Source organism: Mesocricetus auratus, unplaced genomic scaffold, assembly GCF_017639785.1.
Source record: "Mesocricetus auratus isolate SY011 unplaced genomic scaffold, BCM_Maur_2.0 Super-Scaffold_4256, whole genome shotgun sequence".
NCBI lineage: Eukaryota > Metazoa > Chordata > Mammalia > Rodentia > Cricetidae > Mesocricetus > Mesocricetus auratus.
Genome location: NW_024429182.1, coordinates 80,323,278 through 80,350,816, shown reverse-complemented (window position 1 = coordinate 80,350,816; position 27,539 = coordinate 80,323,278). Strand labels below are relative to the sequence as shown.

The 27,539-nt window shown below is 46.1% G+C and overlaps 1 protein-coding gene across 2 annotated transcripts in view; it reads left to right on the top strand.

Moving 5' to 3' along the window:
* Nucleotides 1-27,539, top strand: part of Vps35l (VPS35 endosomal protein sorting factor like) — a 109,308-nt gene that overhangs the window by 23,864 nt on the left and 57,905 nt on the right. For both annotated transcript variants that reach the window (XR_002383930.2, XM_040755626.1), the window contains exons 10-18: nt 5,025-5,121; nt 5,895-5,942; nt 7,361-7,454; nt 10,454-10,531; nt 11,479-11,601; nt 20,895-20,941; nt 22,357-22,468; nt 23,371-23,487; nt 25,646-25,699. Coding sequence is in view for 1 of the 2 variants with exons in the window: in XM_040755626.1 (XP_040611560.1) it covers nt 5,025-5,121; nt 5,895-5,942; nt 7,361-7,454; nt 10,454-10,531; nt 11,479-11,601; nt 20,895-20,941; nt 22,357-22,468; nt 23,371-23,487; nt 25,646-25,699 (770 nt within the window). In the remaining variant the exon portion in view is untranslated. The remainder of the gene's footprint in view (nt 1-5,024; nt 5,122-5,894; nt 5,943-7,360; nt 7,455-10,453; nt 10,532-11,478; nt 11,602-20,894; nt 20,942-22,356; nt 22,469-23,370; nt 23,488-25,645; nt 25,700-27,539) is intronic.

Here is a 27,539-nt window from a genome sequence, read left to right as displayed (position 1 = left end):
TCCAGCCGGAGTAGCAACTTTTAAAATCCTTTTTTGAGTGGGGTTTATAGAGATGGCTCAACTGTCAAGAGCACTTGCAGAGAGAGGAGCCAGATTTGTTGCCCAGCACCCATATGAAGTGACTCGAAACTAGATGTCATTGTAGTTCCAGGGCATCTGATGCCGACACTGTCTTTTGGTCTTCCTTGGATGCATAAGCATGTACACACACACACACACACACACACACACACACACACACACACACACTAAATACATTTAATTCTGCTTGCTTGGTGGTGGTGGTGGTGGTATTAGAGACAGGGTCTCATGTAGCCCAGGCTTGCCTTAAATACTCTCTAACAGAGGATGACCTTGAATTTCTGATTCTCCAGCTGGGAACATAGGTATGGCCATTACCTTTCTGCTTCTTGTATTGGTTCACACATCGTCACTTAAAAACTTTGGAAGAAGCCTGGCTAGTGATGGCACCTGTAGTCCTAGCACTCAAGACTCAGGCAGAATAGGTTAGCCTGGGCTAACTTATCAAGACCTTGTGTTAAAATAAACAAGATTGTGTGGCCTGCCTGGCCCCAGGGACATTTTACTTTGTATCAATTGTAGTCATTTTCCCAAACAATATCTTAGGGTCAAGTAAGGAAAAATCACTAATTAACCCTACCCAAACTCAGTGCAGCATCAAAGGGTATTCTTATCTGAGCACATTAGTTAGCAATTTAAACTTGAATATTTTAGTGTAACTGAGAACAATACAGATCAGGGTTTGTTTTGTTTTTATTTTGAGGCAGGTTTTGCTTTGTTGCTCAGGCTGGCCCAGGCTTTTGTCTTCTTGCAATTGATTTGGTCATTATTTTTTTCCTTTCCCCTAAAATCTTCACTTGGATGCTCTTTCCGGTTCTGAGAACCTGGAATGGGGAGGACGGACTTGGTCCACAGTTGCTAGGGTCCTGAGGAATGACTCTTAACTGACAGTAGAAGGGGAGCTTTAAGTGCCCTCCACAGAATTCCGCCTGGAGAGTTCTGTAGGAGGAGAAAGCTGCTGATGTTTGCACTCATTCTTTCCACTTGAATCAAGTCCCTGGACTGGAGGATCTAATTCCTGAGCTCTTTGCCCTCAGGAGTTCTCACTGTGCTTTCGCTCATGTGAGTTTGGAAAATTCCAGCATCTCTTAGAGTTAACACCAAGTATACACCAAGCCTGGCATGATAGGCTTACCCTGTAATCCCAGCACTAGGGAGGATCATGGATTCTGGGCTAGCTTGGGCTACATGGTGAGATTGTCTCCATTTTAAAAAAGAAGAGGAGATGAGAGAGAGAGAGAGATAGAGAGAGAGAGAGAGAGAGAGAGAGAGAGAGAGAGAGAGAGATGGGGGGAAGGGGGGAGGGGTGGGATGGTTGGGGGGGAAGAGGGGATGAAGAGGAAAAGTACATGTCACTATGTGTGGTCACCACTCACACCCACACATTTCTTTCTTTTTTCTTTTTGGTTTTTGGAGACAGGGTTTCTCTGTATTGTTTTGGAAGCTGTCCTGGAACTCTCTCTGTAGACCAGGCTGGCCTCAAACTCACAGAGGTCCTCCTGCCTCTGCCTCCCCAGTATTGGGATTAAAGGTGTGCGCCCTGAATGCCCGGCTCACACATTTCTTTAAAAAGATTTTTACACTTACTTTACACTTGTTTGATATGTAGAGGAGGAAAGTTAACTGCCATTTAAAGATTTTAAAGGCAGGAAAAATCTTGAGCATGGCAGGTAACAGCAGAGAAATCTGGAACACAACAAAGAAGACAGACAGAATGGGCTGTTGGAGAAAGGCTTTTGGGCGCGAGCGAACACACATACAGAGGGCACACAGAGAACAAGACTGCAAAGCAGAGGGGCCTGGGGAGGCTGAAGCCCAGCCTCTCCCTTAGGGCTGGGTTTTTAGTGTCCTGGAAGGGTTTTCCTCTACTAATTTAGGACTGGTCAGTTTGAAGAAAGCTAATACAACTGTGTAAACATGCCCCCTGGACCCATTGAACTAGTCCATCAGCAGGAGTCCTGCTGGCAGGAGGAGACCTCCAGGCCTTTGTTTTATGTTCTCAGGCTTTTGACAGGAGGGTGAGGAAGAAACCTTGGAAGGTCACCGTCCTTATTATCTAGTCATTGCCCCTCTTCCTGTCTGTCTGTCTGGCTGCCTGCTAAGGAGTCTGTCTAAACCTAGTCCCATGCAGCAGCACACATGTGAAGGTTACAGGACAACTTTGGGAGGCAGTTTTCTCCTTCCTTTCTCTGTGTGAGTCCCAGGGATTGAACTCAGGTCATCAGGCTTGGCAGCAAGCACCTTTTCCCACTGAGCCATCTCCCTTCTTAATCGAGCATATGTGTAACGAAGCCATTCACTCTGAGTGACCAAGTCATGTTGTTTCCTACCTGGGAGACATCCTAGCACTTGGTTGTGCTGTGGCTCTTGCCTCACGCCTTAGCAACCCCATCTTCAGATTGTCCCCGAGCTGACTTGGCCACACCAGGGTCAGCAGGGGCCTTGGTCAATGTGGCAATGAAGAACTAGACTAACTGGTCTCCTTACTTCACCTAAAACATCAGCAAAAGTTCAGAGTCCAAAAGTGAAGTGCTTAGAAAAGAGTTGGGGGTGGCAACTCTGCTCTCTTATGTGGAAGGCTCTTCTGGATTAGTTTCCAAAGCCTGGATTCCTTCCCCATGTCTCAGCTCCAGTGATAAGGTATGAAGTCAGTCGTCCATGCCTCTCTGCCCAGAGCCTTCAGGGCATTGCCATTGCACTCAGGAAAAGCCTCTGAGGCTCACTCTGCCCTGCCTGGCCTGCTGAGGACATTGCATTCCCTCCCCCCCCCCCCCAGGCTCATCATAGGGCCTGCTTTCTGGGCTCTGACTGGTCTCAGGGCCTTTGCATCTGTTGTTTATTCTTTCTAGAATGTATTGCTTTTCTATCTTTGCATGGCAGCTTCCGTTTGTGACTCAGAGTGTAGCTCAAATACCACCTGTGCAGAAATCTTCCTTGATCACTTTAGTCCCCCAGCATCCACACACCTTGTCCATTCCACTGCCTGGTTTCCTGTCTTTCCAGGCTCTGATTACCTGGTTTCCCATTGCTGTACCCTGTTCCTGTTTCCTGTTTATCTGTCTTCACCGCTGGTAAGCTTCCTGAGGGCAGGAAGCCCTATGCACTGTCTGAGAACTTAAATACTGTTTGCTGTTGGCTTTTAAAGGCCTTTCTGTGAGTACACGAAGTATAGGAATCTATTGTTTAATGCTGTTTAGTTTTCTATGCTGTGTTAAAGTCTTGTGTAACATAGTCCATTTCTTAATTCTCTCTTGATCTGGAAGTAGTCTGTCATTGTGTGAGATTGCTGTGTGTGTGTGCATGCATATACATGTATGTTTTTATGTGTGTATGTGTCTAGTGTATATGTGTATGTTTGTGTCTATGTATATGTGTACATTTATGTTTGTGAGTGCCTCACATATATGTGTGTGTGTATGTATGTGTGTCTCAAAATGTGAGTATATATGTATATATGTGTGCCTATATATGTGTATGCATGCATGTATGTATATATATTTCTCTGTGTTTGTGTGTATGTTTGTAATATATGTGTCTGTATATATGTGTGTATATCTCTGTATGTGTTAAAAACTAAGATTTTAATTTTTTCATTTTTTTGTCAGGGTCTTGCTGTGTGGTCTTGAACCTCCTGTCTTTGCCTCCTGCTCCTTATGAAAATGTATGTCATGTCCAGAACTCTAGGAAGTAAATTTTTGTTGTTAGCAACAAAGACTATATATCAAGATTGGGATTGACTGCAGAGCAAGAAATTCAAAGTACTGTCAAGGAAGGAAAATGCTGGCAGGCAGCTGGTGACAATGCCAGGGACCCAATTCCAGCTGTCTTGATACCACCTTGGGCCAGTGTCACTAGAGATGCCCGCTTTTGTGTTCCTCCTCTTTTTTTTTTTTCATTTTTGGTTTTTCGAGACAGGGTTTTTCTGTATTGCTCTGGAGCCTGTCCTGGAACTCTCTCTGTAGACCAAGCTGGCCTCGAACTCACAGAGATCCGCCTGCCTCTGCTTCCCGAGTGCTGGAATGAAAGGCGTGAGCCATCACTGCCTGGCTCAAGTCCCTCCTCTTAAGATGCTTCACAGAAATTGTGCTTTTGTTTATATTGTGGAGTCCAAACTTAGTCACATGATCATACCTAACTGCACGGGATAGGCGAGTGGCCAGCTGGGAAACCAGATCTATTGTTAAAGAGAAAAAGAACTGACACTCGAACAGGCTGGCAGTGTGACCACAGAGACTGGCATGTCAGCTGTATTGAGCTGGCAGCTAGACTCTGGCCTTGACTTACCTTCAGGTCTGGCTTGTAACGTTCAAGGTAAAAGCATTGTTCACATTTCCAGTTATGAGACCAGGTGCTGGATGCATCCACGATTCTTCAACTGTTGCCACAGTGACTTCTCTGCACATCAAGGACCTCTGGTTCATCAGTGTGTGGTAGCTAAGAATAAGGAGCCACACTGCCCGAGCTTACGTTCATGCTCTAACTGGCTTGCTGTGTGTCCTGGGCAAGTCACTGAACTTCTCTGTGCCTCCAACTCTTGAAGTAGATGGAGATCTGCTGTGTGGATAAATGAGCTAGCTAACATTGTTTCAAACCTGAAACACAATGCACCATGCCTGTCTCTTCCGAAGCATTGTGTGTGCACTGGTGGCATTTCTGTCACTGTTTCCTAGTAAAGACCAGGAGGGACTTTACCTCCTCATTTTCTGCCCCTGGACTTGCAGCATCCATAAAGACCCAGGGACAGGTCAGCTGTGGTGGCCTCCAATGTTGGAGGCCGGCAGATTTCTGTGAGGTCCAAGCTAGCCAGGTGACATATGAGACCCTGTCTACGAACAAACAAACAAACAAACAACAACAACAAAAAACCCCAAACCAAAACATAATAAAACAAACACACCAACCCAGGGTTTTTGGGAACCAACACAGATGGTTTTGCATTGCAGATCACTTTTCCCCAGAGAACGTGAACGATACGGCCAAGGAAACATGCCTGAATTGGTTTTTCAAGATTGCTTCTATCCGGGAACTCATTCCTAGATTGTATCCTTTTCTTATCCTGTTTTAATGATGGGTGGGAATAGTAGTGCTGGTATCATCAGCCATGGGATGGGCTGCCAGAAGTTCCTGGTGACGCCTGCTTCTGTTGTGGTCAGAAGCTGCACTGGAGAGGGCGTTGCTTGGAATCCCACTCGGTCCTGATAGTTTTCTTGTTTGTTACTTTGAATATGATACATGAATCAGGCTTTTGTTCTTTTGAGGAACATTCCCAGGTTAAAAAAATATATTTATTTTGTTTTTAACTGTGTCCTGTGTGTTTGTGTATCCTTGGAGGCCCGAGGCATTGGATCCCTTGGAACTGAGTTTACAAGTGGTTGTGAGTCACCCTGATGGTGCTAGGAACCAAACTCAGTGTCTCGGACCTGATGAGCCATCTCGAGCGTCCAGGTCCCGTTCTTCTGTGCCAGCACCCAGTATTAAAGCATGGAGACACTGACCTACACACAGTGTATCTCAGTTATCTCAGGTCGATGCTCCCCACGGGGCTTTGATTGGAAGGCTAAAAACTCACCTTAAATTTCATCAGAGAGCCACTAACCAACAGGCAACGCCTCCCAAAACTTAAGTAAGTGTGGAGCTTGAGAACCCTATAGAGAATGTGGCAGCTGCTAACTCAGTTCTCTCCATTGTCATGGGCCATGATGGCCTCCTGTGCCTTACACTTGCCACTTACTTGTTTTCCTTCTGGAATAGTCTTTGTCTGGCAAGGAACAGGCCATCTGGAACATGTCTTCCTTAACAGAACATTTTTGTAGTTACGTGGAAGCATCCATCCTGAAGTGTAACAAATTCCTCTCCAAAACGTAAGATCCTCCTTCATCTGGAGCTGTAGAGTTTCAGGTCAAAGACACAAGCACATGATAGTGGTGTGACGGTAGCTATTGTCATTGAGTTTGTAGTGTTCGACCAGGTGCCAATTACCTGTGTATTTTGCCACTTACCATGTGGAAATTTAATGAAGTGGAGATGGCGTTTTAATCCCTATATAATGAACAGAGAGCAAGAGTCAAGTGTGGGGGTGGGGGCAGTGTGTCGCTTGCTGGAGGTCAGTTAGTTCCACTTGGGTCTGGCCATGGGTCTCCAGTAAGTTATTTATGCCCTGAGCCTCAGTCCCCTTTGCTAAACATGGACCTGGGAGAAGTATGTGGGCCCTGAACTGCTCACGTGGCACGGGGAGGCACGCAGGCAGACCTGGCGTGTACCGTGTTACGTGGGCTGCCCCTGGTGTTGACGATGGTAAAGAAGCAGTTGGAAGCAGAGCCTTTGCTCTGGGGCCCAGGCAGCACACTGCTGTGATTCCTCACCAATGTGATTCTGAGAGCTTGAGGAAGCCGTGGTGTGTAGAGTCATGCCTGGCAACTGTGTCATAAGCTCCTAAGGACAGCCAGACACCTCCCACAGAGAGCTATTTACTTTGGAGCTAGCTAGGGGTGTCCTGGATTGTTTATGGGTGCTGAATAAATAGTTATATTTCCCTCCCCAGTCAGGCGAGGATCATGTGTAAGAGGGAAGACCCATGTCAAAGAAATGAATCTTAGGTCACATTGATAGGGTTTGAGATGGCTGTTTGCTGCCAGCCTAAGGTGGTAGGAAGGACTGGGATACAGGACCAAACAGTAATCTATACAGATCTATATAGAACAGTGGTCCTCAACCTTCCTAATGCTGCAACCTCCTCATGTTAATTTTTGTTGCTACTATATAACTGTAAGTTTGCTACTGTTATGAATTATAATGTAATTGTCAGACATGGAGGATATCTGATGTGTCCTCTGTGAAAGGGTCGTTTGACCCCCAAAGGGGTGGTAACTCACAGGATGAGAGCCACTGCTATAAGAGATCAGGGGGTGGCAGTTGACAGAAAGGCAGGTGAGGGATGAAACTGTTAAAATCAGTAAGCTAGGGCTGGGTAGGTAGCACACAGCTGCATCCCTCCACTAGAGCAGGAGAATTGAGGGTTTGAAGCCAGTGTGAAACATACCAAAATAAGTAAATTCACCTTAAGTCTGACCTCGGACAGGGATGTGTGTGGGGAAGCATCAGTAAGTTGTATCCACAGAGAAAAAGAGGCTACACTGCTTTGACAAACTGAAACTTTGACCTTGATTTCTTACAAGTTGTGTTTTTCTCCCCTAAATTTAGGAAAATGTAGCTTTATCATGAAAGAGAGGAACAGTGAATCTTCCCATGGGATGTAACTCTGCCCTCCTTTCTCCCACAGGGGGATTTCAGAGTGCCTGCCCCGACTGACCTGCATGATCAGAGGGATTGGGGACCCGCTCGTGTCCGTGTACGCCCGGGCCTACCTGTGTCGGGTATGCTGAGCTCGCAGACATGGCCCCTGCCTCCTTAGCAGGCTCTGTCTCCTCCCTCTGCTCTGTTAGCTGCTGGTTGTAGGACATGATCCTCACAGAGAGGATAGCTGCATGGTTGCTTTTAAAAAGTTAATTTTGAAATAGACCAACTTACCACAATTCTAATTAGGGGACGTTTAAGGTCATCTTCACCCAAGTGAACTGGTTTTCTGGATTAATTTTCTCAGTTCAGCTAGGAAGGAGGCTCCAGGCTCCTTTTCAGTCATTTGAGACTGACTTATCCTTGTGTTGAATCCTCTGGGTTTTGTGTGTGTGTGTGTGTGTGTGTGTGTGTGTGTGTGTGTGTGTGTGTGTGTGTGAGTGAGAGAGAGAGAGAGAGAGAGAGACAGAGAGACAGAGAGACAGAGAGACAGAGAGAGAGACAGAGAGACAGAGAGACAGAGAGAGAGAGAGAGAGAGAGAGAGAGAGAGAGTCTGTCTCCTTTTGTTAAACAGTTGGGCTGGGTGTGAGCTGGCCGACAGAGGCCTGGGAGGGAGTGCTGTCCCTGGGACCTGACACAGGTTTGGAATTCTGTGGTAGTTGGGAGACGATTGGGGTCCTTTAGCCTCCCTCTGAAGTAACACAGCTCAGTGCTTTTACTGCACCCACTTTTTGTTTCTGACAAATTCAACCCATGGAGCCGTTTTTCTCTTCCCCAGGGGCTTCTGCTCTAACAGTGGGTGCTCTGCACTTGCTCCATCAGCCTTGTGCACGTTAGGGGAGGGATGCCGGTAAGTCATAGGTGTCCTCGAGGCCAGAAGCACAGCAGCTTCCAGCTCCCACATACCACCTTTAGGAGCCATGTGAAGCTGACTGGTAAAGCCCCGTTTCCCTAGTAGATCCTGCTAGTCTCAAACATGATTCTTTAGACACTGCCTTGGGCCACTCACCCATCCATAATCCATCCCGCCACTGTGGCCATGGCATGGAGTGTGCCTAACTGATTGGGCCTTGGGCATGTGCGCACTTCTGGAACTCAGCTCCATGGAACTACGATTAGGAAGAATCATTCATAAACACAACCCAGTGTGCTGATGCAGAAGCCAAGGGAACGAGTAGCAGGCAGAAAGCCACTAGCAGCTACCTGAGGGCGGGATGGGGTGGCAGAGCAGGGTGGTAGCTCCAGGAGCCAGGCTGACTTCCAAGCTGCTGCTTTGGCTCCATGAAAAGAGATAAAAGGAACAAAAGCACTGAGTGGGTGAGCCCGAAGTTGTTTATTGGGGGACAGGTGAGTAGCCCCTCCTGCAGCTGTGACCCTGCAGCTGCTGCTCTCCACTGCCTGCCCCCTGTCAGCTAATGTACTTATTATGTGGAAGGGAAGGCAACAGACTCAGAGCCAGTGGAGCTGGGTGTTAGCTAGGTGGCTGTCCTTGGAAATACCCTGTGGCCTTCCAGCTGTTCTGGAAACTGAACCCTCCAGTGAGTCTCACACACTTCTGCCCAAACGGTGGGTGATACCATCAGAATGGTGTCCTTTTGGTAACCACTGACCTGGTGACTGGGAGAGCTCTGTTCCTGCTGGAGGAGCCCAGACAGCAGCTTCCTGTAGGAAGTCTTTGGTTGAACTGAGACTAAGCTGGGAGCTTGGTGTAGGAAATACAATAATCAAATGCTTGGTCCCGGGTATGATGCATACCTTCACTTACCTCCGACCCTGCACTCTGATTGCCCACAAGGGAGTTGGGGTTTTGTTTGTTTTTTAGCTAGAAAATCTAAAATTTTTCTATTATATTCAAAAAGCACTCTTCTCTCCCTTAGGCACCTTGCTTCAAGCTTTAAAACAACTGCTGCTTTTAAATAGTCAATTCTGAAGACAGTAAATGATGGCTTTTTTTTTTTTTGAGAGAGTATCTCTATCCCCCTATGTAGACCAGGCTGACCTGGAACTCATAGAAACCCACCTGCCCCTGCCTCCTGAAGGCTGGGATTAAAGATAGATGCCATCCTGCTTGCCCTGGATGATGGCTTAAAAAAATACTCTATGTTCACTTAGTTTGTGTGTGTAGGGGTGCAGCATGGAGTCAGTCTTCTCTCTGCCGTTGGGTTCCAGGATTGTACTCAGAATGTTAGTTTTGGCAGCGGGTGCCTTTACCTGCTGAACCATCTCACCGACAAGTGGTGGCATTTGCTTGCTTTGTGCTTGTCATGTTAAAATGTGTAAGACACATTTAAAATTGTGTCTTTTTCCCTGATTGCCTAGTAAAGAATGAGTCTGTGTTTCTGTCAGCAATGATGTAGAAGCTGAATGTCTTTTACCCCTTAAACTTTGGGCGGTTAAGGAGGATGCTGGAGTTGAACCCAGGGCCTTGTGTGTGCTAAGCAGGTGGACCGCCACCTTGCCTCTATCCTATTCTTGCTTCACTACTAAGCATATCCATAAGTGTTGATCATCCTATGTTGGAAGAGAAGATTGTTTTCATCGTCTTGAGAACACGGCCTCCTTTGTATCATATTGATTTGTTCTCTGGTGATTTCTTCAGAAATATAATCATTGCCCCGAGGGAATTCAAAGATGATCACGAATGTCATTTTTTCATTAAAAATAGCTTCTGTGGTTTTTCTCATAAAATTAATACATGTTTATTGATTGGGGATAAGCAGAATGATGTAGGGTTTTCTTCTAAGTGTACGTGTGTGCGTGCGCGTGTGTGCATGTGTGCTGTGGTGCTAGGAATTGGACACTAAGGGCCCTATATGTGTTAGGCAAACATTCTATCACTGAGCTATATCCTAGCTCCTTTGTTTTCTTTTTTAACATGGTGCTATAGTTAGGTGTGTGGTACACATTTGTAACCCCAGCATTTGAGAGACTGAGGCAGGAGGATTGCTGGGTGCAAGGTCAGTCAGGACTGAGTGAGACCCTGGCTTGGAAAGAAGCAAAGCGGCATAAGGCCTGTGCGTCGTCTTGTTTGCACCTGGCTTTTTGCTGCTAAGATGATTCTGCTTTGATTGGTTGCAGGTGGGGATGGAAGTGGCCCCGCACCTCAAGGAAAGCCTCAATAAGAACTTCTTCGACTTCCTGCTTACATTTAAACAGGTAGGAGAGCACCACAATAGCAGCTCATTGAACTAACTGTGGTGGGAGCAAATTCACAAGACCCACGGGGCTCGCCAAGCTGAGGATCCTTGTTGCCAGCTAGATGTGCAAAGTGGCACAAGTGTCTGCAGGGGGCCATACCCTGTGCTGGATGGAGGGAGAGTTAGCACACATATATGAACAGGAAATGCCTATAACCAACCAGCCTTACTTCCCAGCATCTGGATGGAGGGAGAGTTAGCACACATATATGAACAGGAAATGCCTATAACCAACCAGCCTTACTTCCCAGCATCTGGATGGAGGGAGAGTTAGCACACATATATGAACAGGAAATGCCTATAACCAACCAGCCTTACTTCCCAGCATCTGGATGGAGGGAGAGTTAGCACACATATATGAACAGGAAATGCCTATAACCAACCAGCCTTACTTCCCAGCATCTGGATGGAGGGAGAGTTAGCACACATATATGAACAGGAAATGCCTATAACCAACCAGCCTTACTTCCCAGCATCTGGGATGGAGGGAGAGTTAGCACACATATATGAACAGGAAATGCCTATAACCAACCAGCCTTACTTCCCAGCATCTGGGATGGAGGGAGAGTTAGCACACATATATGAACAGGAAATGCCTATAACCAACCAGCCTTACTTCCCAGCATCTGGGATGGAGGGAGAGTTAACATACATATATGAACAGGAAATGCCTATAACCAATCAGCCTTACTTCCCAGCATCTGCTAATCCATTTTCATGGGGTTCCTTCTGCCTGCACAACACTCCTCCAGAACTGCTCAGCTAGGTGGTATGAGGAACTCGCTGTGTGTTTTGGTTTTAAATATAGCCCGAGGAAGCGGGCTGTTCCGTCCACGCATTTCCAAACTAGCCTGGTTTGTGTGATGTGACTCCCCTCCTTTCTGATGGCCTTTTGGTCTCCTGTAGATTCATGGAGACACTGTCCAGAACCAGCTGGTGGCCCAGGGTGTGGAGCTGCTGTCCTATCTCCCTCTGTACTCGCCCGCCATGGGTTGGATCTTCCAGTGTGTCTCCTACCATGCCCCCGAGGTAAGGCCAATGGGGGTCATCCCTGGGGAGCAGGGTTGGCTCCCCTTCTCCATTGTGTGACACCCTGCTCTGTGTGTCCTGTAATATTCTCAGGGTCCTTTTCTAGCAGCTTCAGTAATGTCTGTGCCAGCTGCCTTTATGGAGAGCTCAGCTCTCTGGATGGTTCTATGCTGATTGCCTTTCTAGATTGTATTGTTTCCTGACACTGGAAAGGGAGGAGCCACTCAGAGAGGCTACATTCCTATGGCTGCAAAGTGGTGGCCAGAGGGAAACCCTTGAAAGCCTCCCAGGTAGGGGATGTGTCTCACCTCTTCATTTACCTTCCTCTGCCCCATTTGTGTTTTTCACAGTTTGGTGACGCCTGCATAGCAGGTAGCATTGTCCTATTTCATGCAAGGGCAAGTAGACCTTTCCTTATTGCTTACATAATGCCTTTTCCTTTCCCTCAACTCCCCCCCCCCACCTCTGAGTGATGTACTCTCAGGAATTAAACTGGTAACAGAAATATGATTTTTTTTTCTGGTGATTCCCAGTTTCCCAGTGCATACTGGCAAGACTGATAGATGAAGTTTCCCTGGCCTGCCTCTTGATGGCTGAGAGGAAAAGACTGCTTGCTGTAAAATGCAGTGTGGGGCAAGCAGTTCAGAGGCAGGGGCCTGTTTCCCAGCCACAGCCAACAAAAAGAACAGGCCTCTGACTGAGCAATACCACGCTCAGGGCTCAATCCTAGGGAAATAAGCAATGAGCATGTAAACATGACCACATACATTCATGAAGTTGTAATGGTGTAAAATTGGAGGTAGCTAACAGGTTGAATTCTTGTGCGTGCATTCCTTGGAAGATTGCAGGGTCATTAGAAAGATTGAACCTCATGAGTGCCTGTTTGTCCTGGCATAGGCTCTACATAGCACATAGCTGAGCAGAAGCAGTAGCTCTACTCATTGCTGTGTGTGAGGTTAGCCCTGGAGTAGCCTTGTGCTGGAGTAAGGGCTTTGGTGCGGGGCTAATTGGGTCTGCCCTCAGCCCTATGACCATGTCATGGGACAGTGGATGCCTGCTGACTCACCCCTAGTTAGAGAGCACTGTGTCTTTATCTGTGACAATTCCTATTCACTAAATCAGGACAGTTCTTTTACTGTGTAGAGTGGGTATCCCACATATAGTCCTATGTTCAGTGGGGGTCTTTCTTTGTAGCCCAGGCTAATGTGGAACTTATTATTCTCCTACCTCAGTCTCCTGGGTACTGGAATTACCATCACACCTGGACAGCTTTGTGACTGTCTTAACTGAATTCCCTTTGCCCTGTGTGTGATTTTACTTTTGAGACTCTAAAATATGGGGAGGAGGGAGCAAAGGCTTCTTATATTTTAGGTGGAAATTGTTTTAGTCATTTCGTAAGCTGATTTCATGTCAGGCTAGTCTCAAGGGAAGGTAATTTGAAGAGCTGCTGGGTGTTGTGTGGTTTTTAGCAGTCACATGTGGTCCCCTCCTGGGCGAAAATGTGCCACAAACTTGATTGTGGAAACAGGACCTCTCCCTCAGCCTTCATCTGAATGATTCAGACACTCCTGCAAGAAGGATTAGTGTGTTGAAAATGAGAACACCTTTTTTTTTCTTATTTTAATGAAAGGCAAGATCAGATGAAAAATGCAGGGTGGGTGTCCCAAGATGCCCTTGTGTTTATTTGAATCTCAGAGGAGTCATGCTGGGAATAGAATCTTCTTGGGGAAGTACTGCTCTAGGAAATCATCATGCAGTAGGAGAAGTGACTGAAAAATTAGGTCACCTGAATAATGATAAACTGTTCTTGGGGCACTTAGATAAGGGACTTGCAGTAAGTATCTTGTTAAAAAAAAAGTTAATCATTTCCAAACAGTAGATGAAATGATGTCAGTATGGAAGGTACAATTGAAGGGACATGTGGCAGTTTGGTGCTAAGAGCTCTTGGATGGCTGGACTAAGGCAAGGGGAGGCCAGAGCAGTGTGTCTCTGGCCAATCCTCAAATTGGATGCTGTAAAGTCTGACTCCAGCAGTTGGTATACACAGCTCAGGCAGGTACGAGGGAAGGGAGAGATGTTAGCTGTGAGTATTTGTTTTATAAAGTTGCAAATTGTAATAGAAATTTACAGGCAGATGTGCAGTGGCAGGCCTGTAATCGTAGCATTTGGGAAGTGAGGCAGGAGGATCGTAAGTTTGAGGCTAGCCTGGGCTACATAGGAGGACCCTGTCTCAATAATAATAATAATACTAAAAATAAAAATCTAAGAAGGATGATTCTTCAGAAGGGTTTTCCTGTTATGGTTTGAAGGTGGGTGTTTTCTTCCTTTCTACAGCTAAAATGAGATTAGAGTAAATAAAAGAGTGCCACTTCATTTCAGGCACACAGTGCTCAGAAAAGGGTAGCCATTGTACACAGCTTACTGTGGGTGATGGGAATAAATGCCTTGAGAAACTGTGTGTTGCTTGAAGGAGGGAGTTGGGGAAGGAGGCCTGGCTGAGTTGCACAATACAGCTTGTAGATGGTGAAGGGGGAAAGGAAAGCTCAGATCAGGACTGACCCTGGCAGGTGGACAGTAGGTCTTTTGTGCCTTGGGCTACTGATTTCCATGTACCTCAGTTTTGGCATCTGCAAAATAGACCTAATGAACCTTCCTCTAAGAACTGTGACTTTGAGGACCATGATGTGGGTGGTCCTGGCAGGCCTTGTGGAAGCAAATGGAAACCTGAGCTTGCTTGAAGACCAGGGGGCAGCAGGGAGGGGACAATAGGTAGGCTATGTATGGTAAGGGTTCAATAGAACTAGAGAAGAAGAAAAAAATCTGGCCAGCTGGGATGTCCTGGAGTGGCCAGGGTTAGAACAGGTTCATCTGCAAAGGTTACTGAAGTCACTATCCTGAGAACAGGGAACTCTGGAGGGGCTGTGGAAGGGAAAATGGTCTGAAGAAAGGGGTGCTCTGAGGAATGGCAGATGGCAGAAGCATACCAGGTTGGGTCAGGGAGAGGAGAATCATTGGTAGCTGTGCAAAGACAGAGGGATGGATAAATGTGTTAGTAAACACCCAGAATCCTTAGAGAACATTCAGAAAAGTTAAAAAAAAGATAGCCACCTAAAATCTTGGCATCTATAAATTGTGCTCTTGGGGTGTGTGTGTGTGTGTGTGTGTGATCTTTTCCAGTAGGTGTGTCACTTTCTTGTCTAATTTCTGAAGCTTTTCCCTCCTAGGCCATCAGTCATGTCTGGAGGTGTGTAAAAGGCTGTTGACCTTGTGGAGTACGGAGGCACAAAGTAAAGTCTTGGAGTCCACCACACAGCCGCTTTTTGTTGAGCCCCCCCCTGCACCACCTCTGTGAGGGTTGCTCTGCTTGAATTCTTCAAATTCTGTTGTGTGCTTATCGTCCTGGATTTACAGTTGAGGCAGCCATGGCTTAGAACGTCTTAAATGTCATACAACTGAAAAGAGTCTGGGTGTGTGGTGCAGACTCTAGAAGCAGCAGGTGTCTTTCAGCTTGCCCCTTCTGGGTGTTACCTGCTCACCACTTCACCTGAGGTGGGACTTCAGGCCTTGATAGACTACTCCAGTGTGCTTGTTGGAAACTACTCCTTAAACATTATAAAATATAGGGCAGGCAGGGTGACATGTCACCTTAAGTTTGAGGCCTACCAGGGCTATGTAGTGAATCTGAGGTTGAGGCCAGCCTAGGAACATAAAAAGACCCTATTTCAAAAAATGGGAATGTACGGGACCAGTGAGATGGGCTCAGTGGATAAAGACACTTGCCATACAAGTCTGTGCCCTAAGTTCCATCCACAGAGCCCACATTAAAGTAAAAAGAGAACCAAATCTTTGAAGTTATCCTTCAACCTCCACACATGCCCTATAGCCTGTGTATGCATGCGCTCACAATATCAACAACAACCACATGAAGCTGGAGCGATGACTCAGCAGTGAGAGCACTTGCTGTGCTAACATGAGGACCCAAGTTCAAATATCTAGTGCCCATGTAAAAAGTTGCCTGCGCATCCTGGTGACTGCACACTCCCTGTAACTAGGGCTGTTGGCTACAGAGAAGGAAGGATGGCTGAGGTTTGCTGCTCACTAGAATAGCTCCAGGTTCAGTGAGAGAGCCTATCTGACAGGAACAAAGCAAAGAGTGAGAGCAGGACAACCCATGTCTTCTTCCGGCCTGAGCATGTGAATGAATCTGTACACATCACACACACACACACACACACACACACACACACACACACACACACACACACACACACCCTCACCCTCATTATATACACAAAAGTGCAAGATGAGGCTTCTATCCCAAACTAATATTAGGGTCAGTTTGAAAACTGTCTGCCTGTGGTGTGATTGCTCAGCCATTAAAATTATGACTGTGTGTGTGTGTGTGTGTGTGTGTGTGTACACGTGCACGCGCGCGCGCTCACGCGCATGCACGTGGAAGCAAGGAGGGTTGACCTTGATTCTTGAGTAGACAGGGTAATTTGCAGTTGGGTGTGAATATGGTTGTCCTGTTTCTGTAAAAAAACAAAACAAAACAAGTTTCTATAATAGTAACTGATATTCACAGAGCAAAGGTGAAATTCTAGAAAGACCAACACCCAAATGTTATCAGTTATGATTAGAAGAGGAGGAGTCATACCTTTCTGGATGCATATTGATAATCTTAGACCTTTTGTGGATGGGCATTGGTGGCTCACGCCTTTAATCCCAGCACTCGGGAGGCAGAGGCAGGCAGATCTCTGTGAGTTCAAGGCCAGCCTGGTCTACAGAGTGAGTTCCAGGACAGTCTCCAAAGCAATATAGAGAAACCCTGTCTCGAAAAACAACAACAACAACAAAAAAGTCAAAACTTTTGTAGCTAGCCATTTCTTTCATAATTTTTTATAAAAAAACAACATGACAGAGAGGGAGAAGTGATGAGCAAAGGGGTCAAGACCCGGCTGGTAAAACCCACAGAAACATCTGACCTGAACAAGGGGGGAGATCTTGGACCCCAGACTGATGGCTGAGAGGCCAGCATGGGACTTATCCAGACCCCCTGAATGTGGGTATCAGTGAGGAGGCCTAGGCAATCTATGGGGCTTTGGGTGTAGATCAGTATTTATTCCTGGAACACAAATGGTTTTGGGGCGCCCATCCCACAATGAGAGATGCTCTCTCAATCTGGACACTTTGGGGAGGGCCTGGGCCCTCCCAGGAAAGAAATAACAGACTAGAGATCCCCCATGGAGGGCTTTACCCTCCCTGGGGAATGGAGTGGGGATTGGGTGGGGGACTGGGGGGGAGCTGGGGAGGGGCGGGTGTGGAGGGGAGGGAGAGGAAGCTAGTACTGACATGGGAAGCAAGCTTGTTCCTAATTTAAATATATAATAAAAAAGTGTTTAAAAATAAATTAAAAAATAAAAGTGTCTATAAAAAACCCAACGTGTTGTATAAATAATGAAACGTAGGAGCAAGAACAGTAATGGCATATAAGCAAACACTGATGCACACAGTGCATACCTTATGCATTACAGGTTCTGTTGTGTGTGAATGCCATGTGTGTTGAGCTGGGAGGCCTTCAGTACTTTAGGCTGGTCAGAGGCTTTGAACTCTTGGTCTTCTTGTCCTTGTAAAAATAAGTAAAATTATCCTCTTGTGGATTTGCCTGTTTGTGTAATGCTTGTCTCCCTGGATAGTTACACATGTGTCCTTATTCTGTAAAACAACCGCCCCAATATGTTCTTGAAGAAATTTTTGATGCTTTTTGTGTGTGTGTGTGTGTGTTGTTTTGTTTCTGTGTTGCAATGTGTGTGGTGTATGTACTTGTTAGTGTAGATATACGCACATTTGAGTAGAGGCCAGAGGTAGATGTTATGTGTTTTCCTCAATTACATTCTACCTTTATTTTAATTAATTAGTTAATTTGGTTTTCAAGACAGGATTTTTCTGGGTAGCCTTCTTGGTCCTGGAACTAGCTCTGTAGACCAGGCTGGCCTAAACTCATAAAGATCTGCCTACCTCTTCTGGGATTAAAGGCGTGTGCCACCAACACCCAGCTACCTTTATTCTTTATTATTATTATTATTATTATTTTCTTTTTTGGTTTTTCAAGACAGTGTTTCTCTGTGTAACAGCCCCAGCTGTCCTGGAACTCACTCTGTAAAACAGGCTGGCCTTGAACTCACAGAGATCCTCCTGCTTCTGCCTCCTGAGTGCTGGGATTAAAGGCAAGCGCCACACTGCCCGTCTCTTTTTTTTTTTTTTTTTTTTTTTTTTTTTTTGGTTTTTCGAGACAGGGTTTCTCTGTATTGTTTTGGAGGCTATCCGTCCAGCCCAGCCCAGAGAGATCCGCCTGCCTCTGCCTCCCGAGTGCTGGGATTAAAGGCGTGCGCTACCACCGCCCGGCGCCCAGCTCTTTTAATTAATTAAAAAAAAATTGTATTATTGTGTGGGTTGGGGAGAGGTGTTGCATATGCCACAGTGAACATGTGGAGGTCAGAGGTCAGCTGTTCTGAGGAGTGAGCCAGGTCTCCAGGCTTGTGTGTACGAGCCTTTACTTGAACCATTTTGCCAGCCTTCAACCTTTATTTTGGAGACAGGGCCTTGAACTAAACTTGAAGTTCATTGATTAGGCTGGACTGGCCAGTCATTGAGCTTAAGGGCTCCTGTCTCCATTCGTCAGCCTCCAATTCTGAGGTACAAACAATCCTGTCCTGACTTTTTCTTGGGTTTTGAAGATCTAATCTCAGGTCTTTATCATGCATTTGAAGCAGGGACTTCATTGGCAGAGCCATCTCTCCAGTCCCCTGAAATGATACTAAAAACAAAACGGACAAAAGAAAACCAGGTTATTTTCCTTTAGGTCAGCGTTTTCCTCAGACTGCCTTTTCAGAAGTGATAAGTGGGTCAGGCATGGTGGCCCAAAATTTCAGAGGTGAATCAGGAAGATTAAGACTTGGGGACCAGCCTGGGTTACATGGCAAGTTTCAAGTCAACCTGGGCTACATATCAAACTGTCCAAAAACTTAGAAATGGCTTACACATTTCTGTGTATGTTCATGTGCACACAGACACTCGTGCGCCGCGCGCACACACACACACACACAGAAATGGCCAATGCGTGTGGAAGAACAACAGTACTTGGGAAGGCATGAGTCCTGTGAGTCACCCTCCCTGCCTACTCCCCTATGCCCCAGACATTGGTCTCTGTGTTAAGGGTGCCCCTTTTGTAGGGTTTGAAGGAGTATTTGTATGCTGTGAAGTATTGCCAATGTACAGAATTTCCCTTTCCCAGCTTTTTTAAGATAGCACTTGGTGTTATTATCTAGAGTGACTCATCAAGTAGAGGTGTATCTTGACTGGGTCAGGAAGCCATTGTGACAGCATCTTAGTGGCAGCAGGGATGCTACTGGCTGTAAGGAACAGACAGTCGACAAGCCTGGATGACAAATACAGTTCAGGATGTCCTTCAACAGCAAAGCATTCTGGGCCAGGCAACTTCCATCTGTCTTTCTGTTCTGCAGCTCCCTGCCAGGAGCAAGGTGTCTGAAGCCACTCCAACCCTTATGCCATAGTTCAATTTTTTTTTTTTTCCAAAGCCCTTAGAAGACTTCCCAATCTGTCTTAGCAGCTAGAGATGGGTCACATGGCTAAATCTGAACTCACAAGGAAAAGCAGAGTGAGGCTGCAATGCTTTGGTTGAATATTTGTCAGGCAGCTCAGGCTCTCCAGGGAGGGAGCACAGCCTGGGAGACCTAATCAGAGGCCTTTACTGTCCCATGGCTCTGGAGGCTTGAAGGCCAAGGTCAGGGTCCTGGCAGAGCTGGTCTCTGGTGAGGCCTCACTCTTCCATGAGCAGATGCTGTCTCCTCCTGTGTCCCTTTCCGTGTGCACACATCTCCCTGCTCTCTCCCTCCTTCATAAGGACGATAATCCTTATGGATGGGGTCCCATGGTGATGGCCTCACTTAACCTTAGTATATCCTCAAAGGCCTTACATACTATTTCACTGGAATTTAGGGTTTCTACATGTTAAGGGGGGGCATGATATAACAGGATCCAATTTGATGTGGGACAGTCCAGAATCTGAAAAAAGGGAGCAAAAAATCCACTGATAATTATTTTGACTTCAGGGTCAGATTTAGACACAGACCTTGTTTCTACTCCTTATGAGGAAGCATTGGCTTTGTCTGTCTTAGCCTATATGTACAGGGGGTCTATACAGGCTTCCAGCCCTGTGACAAAGCATGCAGAAGAAAGGACAGTTATTGGACACCTGGTCAAATGCTCGATGTCTAGACTGTTGGCATTAGCCCTTCTGTCTTAGGCTTGACCTTGTCTGTAACTTTACAAAACCTCCCAAACCACTGCCCTAAAGGCTACTTCATGCATTGATTTTTGAAAACAAAACCAAAAACCCTGGAGCTCTTTTGAAGGCACATCATTGCCTTAAGATAGCTCCAAAACCATTAGTAGTACGCAGGAGTATACCGGTCTCCTTTGGGGGAAGGACACGCTTGGAGTTTAGGAAAGGACACGTGGCAAGGAAAGCAGTCTTTGGTGCAGGCACATTGGGGTCATTGCTGACCCTAGTTTCTGGCTATGTGACCTTGGCTAAAATCTGTTGTAGTGCTCCTGCTCAGCTTCCTGTCAGTGAAACGGGAGAATGGTAATCCACCTGGGTGGGAGAGATGAGACCATGAGAACATGCTCTTCTGTGATTGGTGGACACTGGGCTGTGGCCTGGAGTTTGTTGATTGCTTTTTGACTGCATTACTGAGCAAGCCATAGGCCCTTTGACAAACAAGTAAGAGTGCCATAGAAGCTTAAGAACTTTCCCTCCTTGTTCATGCCTGGGAGCCAGAGGTGCATCATTCTGTGGTGACACTGAGTAGGATGCTGCCACCCATGCCTGACTTGGTGTCTCTCCATTGGTGGCTGGAAAGACTGGACCTGACCCTGGACTCATCTGATGCTTGGCCCACCTCTTTTTTTTTTTTTTTTTTGTTGGTTTTGATTTTTTGAGACAGGGTTTCTCTGTGTAGACCTCTGTCCTGGAACTGACTCTGTAGACCAGGCTGGCCTCGAACTCACAGAAATCCACTTGCTAGGATTAAAGGCATTCACCACCACTTGCTTTTCTTTCTTATGCTTCCCATCCTTGCAAGCACAGAGGACTATGGGAATTGGCATTATGTAAATTGGCTGCTGTTTAGAGTATAGCATTTTGAAAATCTCTTAGAGATGTTGTTTTGTATCCTCCAAGCTGATATTCTTCCTCTTAAACTTTCTAGGCTTTGCTGACGGAGATGATGGAGAGATGTAAGAAACTAGGCAACAAGTAAGTACTTATAAAATTCATATAAGCACCTCCCTGAAGTTGGAGTCAGTGGCTCTGTGTGTGTGTGTGTGTGTGTGTGTGTGTGTGTGTGTGTGTGTGTGTGTGTGTGTGTGTGTGTCTGAGTTCATGCACAGAGTCCATTTTGAGGCAGGGTCTCTTATGAACCTGGAGCTCACAGATTCACTGGCTGGCCAGTGAGCCCTAGGTTTCTTCCTTTTTCTCCCTGTCCAGCAGTGGGGTGATAGGTGTTCACCACCACAGCCAGGTCTTTATATGGGTGTTGGAAATTTGAGTCTAGTCCTCATATTTGTCCAGCATACACTTTACCAACCACAGTCTTTCCTCAGCCATCACACACTACTATTTTTTTTTTTGAGCTTCCACCCTTAACATGGGTGAGAACAAGCAGAGAGGCTGGTTAGACTGTGGAGGTTCAGAATAGTGCATTAGAATTGCCCTGTCTCAGACCTCAGCTCCATTCTAACTTAGCTTGGTGGTCTTGGGCCACTAACCTGACTGCCCTGTGTTTCAGTCTTCTCCCTCTGCAAATGGGGGTGGTAATACCGTCTTCTTCTTTTTTTTATGGAGCTATGGTAAGTGGTAGAACCAGGAAGCACTTGGTGTCCTGCCTCCTGCCTATGAGGTTCCCTTTACTACTCTTGGTAGCACATACGTATATATCCTTGAGTGGGTTTTGTTCTTCCTCAAGTACCTAAAACTCAAGGTCTCTTTCTTAAGACGCCCCTTGAGTAAAAGAGGCCTGTTTATAGCAAGGAGCATGTTCTTATTGGATATTCAGTTTTTTTTTTTTTTTGGTTTTTCGAGACAGGGTTTCTCTGTATTGTTTTGGAGTCTGTCCTGGAACTCTCTCTATAGACCAGGCTGGCCTCGAACTCACAGAGATCCGCCTGCCTCTGCCTCCCGAGTGCTGAGATTAAAGGCGTGCGCCACCAACGCCCGGCCGGATATTCAGTTTTGTTAGTGCATCAGCCTATGAAGGCTCATGTCTACTTAAGCAGGTTGGGCTGCAGTTGCTTTTCCTGTCCATCCATCTAGTTCATTCAAATGCTATCAGGTGTCAAATGTGCAGTGAGTCCTGTGACAGCCTCTAGGGAATGCCCCTTACTGTGTCTGCTGTTTTTATTTTTATTTTTTCTAACTTTCCCATTAAAAGCTGTCAGTCATCCTTCTTGGTAGTCAGTATACACCCTAGCATTAAATCTGGTTTGCAAGCCAGGTACAGTGACAATTATTCATAACCCCAGGATTTGAGGAGTGGATATGGGGAGGGTTGTATGTTCAATGCCAGCCTAGTCTACACAGAAAGACTATACAAACTATACAAACAAAAGTAAATAAACAAAGGACTTGTATCCTGAGGAAGCTGTGAGTGACTTGGCATCTGTGTCTTTCAGTGCTTTGCTCTTGAACTCCGTGATGTCAGCTTTCAGGGCTGAGTTCATTGCCACCAGGTCTATGGACTTCATTGGCATGATTAAAGAGTGCGACGAGTCTGGCTTCCCCAAGGTAGGCTCTCAACTAACCTTGTGCTGGAGAAGAGATGACGGTGTCTTAACTGATTGCTTTGGAGGCTAGAGTCAGGTGTGGGGGCAGTGCAGGCCTAGATGAGACAGAAGGCTTTGTTCCCAAAGGATGTGATGGAGTTGGCTGAGACTGGGATCATTAATGCCATGTAACTGCTATGCATCAGGCCTTGAATGCTGACCCCATGAGTGGATTCACTGTGGAGTATTTAGGAAAGACATGGTCACACATCTTTAAATTATATTTGCTTTTGGGCTCTGGAGGTGGCTCAGTCAGTAAAACACTTGTACAAGCATGAGGACCTGAGTTTGATGCCCATATAAAAGCCAAGAATGGTAGCATGTGTTTGTAATCCCAGTGCTGGGGAAGTAGAGAAAGATAGATCCCTGGGGATCTGTCAGTCAGCCTAAGTGGTGATTCCCAGGTCCCAGTAAGAGACCTTGTCTCAAAAACCAAGTTGGATGACTCCTGAGGAAGGACACATACACACACACACACACACACACACACACACACACACACACACACACGTATACGAACACACATTCTCTCTCCATCCCCCAGTTAGTGAAAACTTCCACCAGTAGTATATGTGACATGTAGATTAGACCCTCTAAGCCAGCTTCCTTTGGGGCATGTACTGGGAACTGGGCTCAGGCTCTCAACACACTAACTGCCTGCTTTACCTGAGATGCTTTGGCTGTGCCTGCCAGCTCCTTAAGTTTCTCAGAGTTGTTTGGATGGATTTGTAAAACTTCAGAAAAAAATCTTAGGAAGATTTCCCCAGGACAGGTGAACTGCTGGAGCCTTTTCTTTCTCTTTTTAAGCCTTAAGACATTTTGACATAACATCTCTAGTGACATAACCATTTGCTACTTTCTTAGCATCTCCTTTTTCGTTCACTGGGGCTAAACTTGGCCTTGGCTGATCCTCCCGAGAATGATCGACTTCAGATTCTCAATGAAGCTTGGAAAGTCATCACTAAATTGAAGAATCCTCAGGTGAGTGGCCATTTACACTAGGATCTGCTGATTTTTGTGGATGTTATGCAAGGTGCACTGAAGGGTTTTTAGTATGTGTGGGTGTTTTGCCTGCCTGTATGTCTGTATACCATCTGTGAACATTGACCATGGAGGCCAGAAGAGGGCATTGGGTCCCCTGGAACTGAAGCTAGGGGTAGTTGTTAGCCACCACATGGGTGCTGGGAGCCAAACCTGGGTTCTCTGCAAGAGCAATAAGTGTTCTTAACTGCTGAACCACTTCTCCAGCTCCATACATTTTGCTTTTAAGGAAACAAGCTTTAGCCATGTATGGTGACTCTTATCTGTAATTGCAGCACTCAGGAGGCTGAGGCAGGAGGATGAAGCATTTAAAACCAACCTGAGCTACATAAGGGAGACCCTGTCTCAAAAAACACTAAACAAGTAGTAACAACAAAACATAATGATAAGTGAAATTTCTACTAATCAAACTTTTGGTGGCTCACGCTTTTAATCCCAGCACTCGGGAGGCAGAGGCAGGTGGATTTCTGTGAGTTTGAAACCAGCCTGGTCTACAGAGTGAGTTCCAGGACAGGCTTCAAAGCAATACAGAGAAACCGTGTCTCAAAAAAACCAAAAAAAAAAAAAAAAATCCTTGTATCATTTATTAGCCTATAGAGGGAACAAATGACATTAAAGATGTTTCCTAATTTTTCTGGCCCAATTATATCTTGTTTCTGAAGCCCCAAGATGCACTAAACATATACAGTTACCAGGATTAAAAACTTTAGGTGTCTTCTAGTTATGTGGAGAGCATCTAGAGCTCGGCAGTCAAGTATATATTTTTAAATAGCAATCTACTAGGATATTTCTTTTTTTTTTTTTTTTTTTTTTTGGTTTTATGAGACAGGGTTTCTTTGTATTGTTTTGGAGGCTGTCGGTCCAGCCGGGCCTCGAACTCACAGAGATCCGCCTGCCTCTGCCTCCCGAGTGCTGGGATTAAAGGCGTGCACCACCACCGCCCGGCCCTACTAGGATATTTCTAAAGGATTGAAGATTAGTGGTTGAACACCAGGGCTTCTAAAAGTCTTACATGACAGACCAGCTGGTGTCATTTACTGTCATGCGTGTGATGATGGCCATGGCCATCAGGGATGTATGTGTATGTAAGTGCACTTGTGCCTCGGTACGCAAAGGCACATCAGGGGGACACTTCAAGAGCAGGTCCTATCTCCCACCTTGTTTCTGGGCAGTTAATCTATCTGCCCCTGGGCTTTCTTCTTCTTGTGTCTTGTTTGTTTTTATGTTTTCACTCCTGGATGACCTGGTACTCTATGTAGACCAGGCTGGCCTGGAACCCACAGAGATCCTGGGTGCTGGAATTGAAAGTGTGCACTGGCATCGGGGCTTTTTTACATAGGTTGTTAGTCTTGATGGCAGGTACTCTTACTTGCTGAGCCATCTCCCTGGCCCCTTTAGGGCTTTTCAAACTTTTTTATAGGATAGACTTACAGCTTTTCTATAGGTCAAATGCTTTTTTGTTAGAGCAACAAGCAAACTTGAATGCTCAGTTAGATCCTCCCCTGGGGTTTTCTGCTGAGACTGGCAGGGGCTCCTTGGATAATGGGCCCTTTGCTCCTTAAGCATGGTAGAGCTCTGCAGATTTGCATCTTGGCCTAAGGAGCAATGCTGGGATCCAAGTCTGTTGTGAGCAGTAGGCTGCTTGTTTCCTTTTATAACTTGCTTTTCATGGCAATGTGTGTCAGTCAGTTGCTGTGCTACTCTGACCCAGCATCTTGAGGGAGGGGGCTTATTTTGTCTTACAGTTGAGAGGACAGTGTCAGGGCTGGCAGGTGAGGTGACTGTAGCAGCAGGGGCTTGTATCTGTTACAGCTGGCTTGATTCAGGAAGCAGAGTCCAGGCTGAAGGCTGGGCTGAGCTACAGCCCTCATTGGACCACCTCCTCCAGCTCTGTCTCCCACCCTAGATGTTCCACAGCTTTCCAGAACAGCCCAGCAATGGGAGCCTGTGAGGGACCTTCATATTCAACCATAGGAGTAACCCAGGCGTTTCTGTATTTTTCTCTTGTTGGAGCCCTTGAGGATGTGTCTGTGAACTTGTGGCAGAAGTTAAGCAGTGTTGTGCCCACTCTGAAGCTATTTTTACTTTTACTTTGTAGGACTATATTAACTGTGCTGAGGTGTGGGTAGAGTACACCTGCAGGCATTTCACGGTATGTATGACTGTGGGGTTGGTCTCCTAAGGGTTTTGTGGTTTAATGGTTACCATAGCAACAGAGTCCGGCCACTAGGGAATGTTGCAGTGGTACTTGAGATGGGACCTCAGCTGTGTTGTCTAGACAGGTCTCAAAGTACTGGGCTCAAGTCTGTTGACATGTGCTGCTAAGCCCAGACTTTAAACATCAAGGCGTGAGAAGCGTTAGCATGTGTTGCAGCAAGAGTGTTCCACACTGGCACATCAGACTGGGCAGTACTGCGTCAGTCAAGACTAAGCAGTGGTCCCTCGGGAACTAAGATGCTAAAATGCTTTGTAAATTGCCGTACGTGTCTAGTAGGCATTGTTGTCTTTTTTCCATTTTATTTAATGTTGTTGTTTAGCATTTTCAAACACTCAGAGCCTGTGTGTGCCTCCCACCCACAAGCAAGTACAGATATTTCTTTCGCTGGGTGCAGACAAAAACCACAGTTTGGAGAATATTGGGCTCATCAAAAAGTAAGGACTTTAGACGTGGGTAGAAGTGGGCTCTTCTGACCTTACCAGAGTAAGCTTGTTTTAGAAATGTAATTTAAAGATATTTTGATGTGTTTTTGTGTGTACTCTGTATGCACATGTGGAGGTCAGAGGTCAACACCAGGTGTCTTCCTGTTACCACACCACCACCACCATCATCATCATCATCTAGAACCAGTTTTCTTTTTTTAAAGTTTATTTTTAGTGTGTGTGTGTGTGTGTGAGTGTGTGTGTGAGGGGGGCAGGGATAACACATAAACCTCTTACCACTCTCAACCTTTTTGAGTAGGCTAGTAGCCAACAACCCTCCAAGCTCTATTCACTCTATTCCCAGCTATTGCCAGTCCTGGAGTTACAGGTACAAATAGCTACTCCTAGCTTTTTATGTACGTGCTAGGGATCCAGACTCAGGTCCTCGTGCTTGAGCATCCAGCTTTTTACAAGTTAGTGCAGGTTATGGTTCGGATGTTTGTGTCCACCCTGCCTCCTTGATTCACATGCTTACTCCCCTTCCCTGAGTTCAGCGTCAAAGTGGAGCTGTAGGCAGCTGCCTGTACTTCTCACTGCTGACTGGTATTGTGAGTGTAGGTCATACCGACTCTTGTTAACCATCTCAAGGATGGTTAGAACGATGTGTCGTGTCATGAGAGTGGAGTTCTTGTGGATGGAATTGGTGCCCTTAAAACAGCCCCAAAGGAGTCTGTTAGCCCCTTCCATCATTAGGGGGCCTTGTGAGAAGGAGTTGTCTGTGAGGAGCAGGCTTTCTCCTGACACTGAGTCTGCTGGTGCTCTGATCAGAGACTTCCTGGGCTCTAGGGCCATGAGTAGGAAACCTCTGCTGTCTTTAAACTTGCTGGCCTGTGGTGTTCTGTTACAGCAGACAGTACATGAAGAAGCACGGCTGGGTTCCTATAAACCATGCTTAATACACACTGAAATTTGAATCTCAGAATTTTTGCTGTCATGAAATACTGTATTAGTTAGAGTTTGTATTGCTGTGAAGAGACACCATGACTATGACAACTCCTAATAGTGCCACTCCCTATGAGCTTATGGGGGCCAATTACATTCATACTACCACAAATATGTTTTTTGTGGACCAAATACGAAACTATTCTTCGCTTGTTAGCTATCTAACAGTAGGCTGGGTTTGGACTATACATGGCTGACCCTGCCATAGATGACTGATGTGAGCAGTTAGGGCAGATGCTTGTAAGGGGTGAGTCTATATCCTTCCCACAATGCCTCACTGCTCACTTTCCAGGTGCTGAGGCAGGAACCTGGACCAGGTAGGCAGAAAGTAGCCTAAATGACTTTCTAAA